At 36.8% G+C, this 4,059-nt stretch overlaps 1 protein-coding gene across 1 annotated transcript; it reads left to right on the top strand.

The window, feature by feature from the left end:
- Positions 1-133: 133 nt before the first annotated feature.
- On the top strand, positions 134-1,102 carry LOC101656808 (olfactory receptor 4C11-like). The gene has a single exon (XM_004708381.2). The coding sequence runs from the start codon at positions 158-160 to the stop codon at positions 1,100-1,102; it is 945 nt and encodes a 314-aa protein (XP_004708438.2). The 5' UTR covers positions 134-157.
- The last annotated feature ends 2,957 nt before the right edge of the window (positions 1,103-4,059 follow it).

Here is a 4,059-nt window from a genome sequence, read left to right as displayed (position 1 = left end):
TTTGTTCATAAAAACCAATAAACAGAGATGTAATTACTCACAGGTAAGTACAACTTTCATGATCAGGCACAGGCATTTGAACTACAAATGCATTATTCATGTTACAAACTACTTAATTTCTCCTGCCAGATTAATTATTCATAACATCTACTTCCCCATGTCTACTGAAACAATGCCTCAAAATAAGAGTGTTACTGAGTTCAAACTGTTAGGATTGACACAGGATCCTATGAAGCAGAAAATGGTGTTCATAATATTCTTAGTTGTCTACACTGGAACTGTGGTGGGAAATTTGCTCATTATTGTGACCATCAAGTTCAGTCGATCTCTAGGGAGTCCCATGTATTTCTTTCTGTTTTATTTATCCTTGGCTGATATCTGCTTTTCAACTAGCATCACCCCGAAACTCCTTGCAGATGCTCTCTCTGCAAAGAAAGTCATATCCTACAATGAGTGCATGACTCAAGTCTTTGCACTGCATTTATTTGGCTGCATGGAGATCTTTGTCCTCATCCTCATGGCTGCTGATCGCTATGTGGCCATCTGTAAGCCTCTGCATTACCCGACTATCATGAGAAGACAGGTCTGCATCATCTTGATTATTCTTGCCTGGATAGGATCTTTTATGCATTCTAGTACTCAGATTGTCCTGGCCTTGAAACTGCCCTTCTGTGGACCCAATTTGATTGATCATTATTGCTGTGATCTTCAGCCCTTGTTGAAACTTGCCTGTATGGACACTTACGTGATCAACCTCCTATTAGTGACCAACAGTGGGGCCATTTGCTTAAGCAGTTTCTTGCTTCTGATGATGTCATACTTTGTCATCCTGCACTCCCTGCGAAATCACAGTGCAGAAGGGAGGAAAAAAGCCCTCTCAACTTGTACCTCTCACATCATTGTGGTCATTCTATCCTTAGGTCCCTGTATATTCATGTATACACGTCCACCAATCACTTTTCCCATGGACAAATTGGTGGAATTGTTTTATACCATTTGTACACCTTTTCTCAACCCACTCATCTATACCTTAAGGAATGCAGAAGTAAAGAATGCCGTGAGAAAGCTATGGCGTTTCAAAATTGGCTCAGAAAGCAAATGATGAAATGAGGATATGATGACATATTCAACATAGAATTGAATCTGGACAGACATCAAATATAATTGTCTGTTTTATTGTACTATAGTCAATCTATACAAAATGGTAATTGTTTTAATTGTTGACAATACAAATGTCTAGCATTTTATGTCAGAGTTCGATACAGTGCCAGAATAAGTAATATCATTATGGACAAATGTGACATCACTTTGGCTCAATCTTTTCCTGAAACCTCAATTATGCCATTGCTGGCCATGAACAATACATTATAACTCAGAATCTGTACTCTTTGTTAAGTAGTACTTTATACAGTCACAGCCAGGCAAACTTGGGAGAATCCATAAATGAGGGCATCTAATTCTCTATAATTATTCATTCTTTTAAAAATACATTTTAAAAAATCTATTTTGACACCTGAAGGTCAATTGAACTCAATGTGTTAGATCTTTCTTTCTATTTTATCAGTGATTTATGCTTGAATATTTCCATGTTTGTGAATCAGAGACGTTTTTGCATAATATTCTAAAATAATTATTTCCCACTATTACCTTTGATATTAAAAAAATAAAAGATGTTGAATGTGAATGCATTTTAGAAATAGTTCTGACTCAAAGATAAACAAGAATATTTAAGATTATTTTTAAAAGTTCCTTAAAATAGAACACATGTATTTCATCTTAGGTATCATCTGTCATCTCTCTTTTTGTGAAGGAAAAGTCATTGTGAAGAGCACATTATTAACTTTTGTGACAAGTGAGTATAGGTTATTGAACTATCTATATGGGACCAAATTAAGAATAGCAACTAGAAAGAGTGCATCAGAAATTTAGGGTCCAGTGGGATTAGGAATATGGTGGAAGAACAATTAGGAAAAGGAGAATGAGAATGGTTGCATGATTTAAAGAATATAACAGTGTATGCATGTGAAATTCTGGAATCAGTATGTGGTTGTCTGTGTATACTCCTATTCTTGACAATAACAAAGTAACATATAACAAATCAATGTCTTTGATGCTCAAATGAATCATGCCCGCGATGTATTTCTATGTATATCTCTACCACATCACTAGTCTTATGTCCATAATAATGGTCTAGTGTTTTTATGAACCTTAAAAAAGTTCTTAACCATTTTAAGATGAGTAGATAGCCTCATCTTTCTCCCTAGAAATGACGGGTACAGACTACTGTCATTCTGTGAAGTTAGCAGCAGCTCAAGGTCAATCCACTATGGGACCAAGGTTCCTGACCCAAGCCTATGTGTTTCTTTTATTCGGTTTCTATGTGCTTGACTGAAATGAAGAAGCCTAAAATCCAAGGCCTTTGCTGTTATCTTGGATAGCCCCGAGTCTTTGAAAGCAGGTTTGTCCAGTGGTCCTTGTGGTACATACATTATAGTTTGTGGGACATTTATAATAAAATTATCAGAGCACAAAATAAAACAATACCATGTGTGCAATTTTAGATAAAATGTTGTCTAAGTGATTTTTAGTACAATCAAATGTATCTGGTAAAATATTATATCTGCATAGAGAAAAATAGAATGCCTATTTGAATTAGATGTTCCTTGGAAATATCTGGGTTATGTTATGACCTTCTCATATGTAACTCCCAGATCTTAAAGTAGATGCAAAGAAAGTCTAAGCATAATGAAAAACAAATCCAGTGCCATCAAGTTCATTCTGACGCACAGTGACTATAGGACAGAAGAGAGCTGCCCCAGAGTGTTTCTGAGAGGGTGAATCCTTAAAGAAGGGAAAACCACTCATCTTGTGTCCTTTTATGCCACAAGAGCACCTCAGAGTCTCTAAATTATTCCAATCGGGAATTGCCCAGACCTAGATGTAGAGCTGAAGAAATGGGTAAAGGAAGCAGCATCACTGCTCTATGAAGTCATGTAGAAGAACTGTCTCACTCGCAATCTGATATGGCTTTCAGCCTCTCCTGCTGTCTTCATTCATGGCTTCTACACTTCCTCCAGCCGGTGATTACTCACCATCCTGCAGTTCCAACGATGAACCCATGCCGATGCATTCTCATAGGGTATATCACACTATTCTTTTAATCAAAATGCTATTCCTTTAGTAACTTTCAGTATCTAATAACATTGTGCACTAAAGAATAGAATTTCTTAAATTACACAGTAAACTCATTAGCTGAGGAAAACAACAGATTGGTTTCTTCGAACATTTATTGAAAGGGTATGTCTACAGAAGAGGCATTGTGCTAAGAAAATACTAGAAAGAAAGCCTAGCAAGCAATTGTTGTTCAGAGATTTTCTTCATTGAGTTAATGTAGAATTTCATCATATATTCTCCAAATTCAGTTTATGTCCTCTTCCAATTAAAATTCAATATCAAAGAAAAGCATGATAATTCTGCTGCTGGCATTCCCTGATGCAATTGATTCCTTTCTTAACTTCTCTAGATCTCCAAGTCCTCAACCACAATAATCACTAACTACCCTCTCCCCCCATACACACAAAGCATGCTTCTTTTATTTACATAAAAATACTACACAATGCTTATTGCCTCAGTGACTAATGGTGAATCTTTCTCTTTTCTTAATTAATCGTTTTACTGTGAGGCTCTTATAACAATTCATCATTCACTTGTACATATGCTGCCATCAGAATTTCCAAAATATATATTTTCTTTCGACTTGAGAACTTAGCATCAGCTCCTCTTTTTCCCCCTCCCTCCCTGATATTCCCACCCTCTTGTATATATATTATTATGGTTATTTTTATACCGTATACTGTCTGTTGTCTCCTTCACCCACATCTCTGTTATACGTCCCCCTTGGGGGGGGTCTATATATCCAACCGTGTGATGTGTTCCCCCATTCTCCTCACCTCCCCATCACATTTCCCTACCCTGTATTACTACTCCCACTACTGTTCCTGAGGGTTTTTATCTGTCTTGAATTCCATGTCTCGAGAGCTCTTATCTGTACCAAAGTGC

This window comes from Echinops telfairi, unplaced genomic scaffold (assembly GCF_000313985.2).
Source record: "Echinops telfairi isolate 266 unplaced genomic scaffold, ASM31398v2 ScPeMD7_60;HRSCAF=208, whole genome shotgun sequence".
In the NCBI taxonomy this organism is placed as follows: domain Eukaryota; kingdom Metazoa; phylum Chordata; class Mammalia; order Afrosoricida; family Tenrecidae; genus Echinops; species Echinops telfairi.
This window is presented reverse-complemented; position numbering and strand designations above follow the sequence as displayed.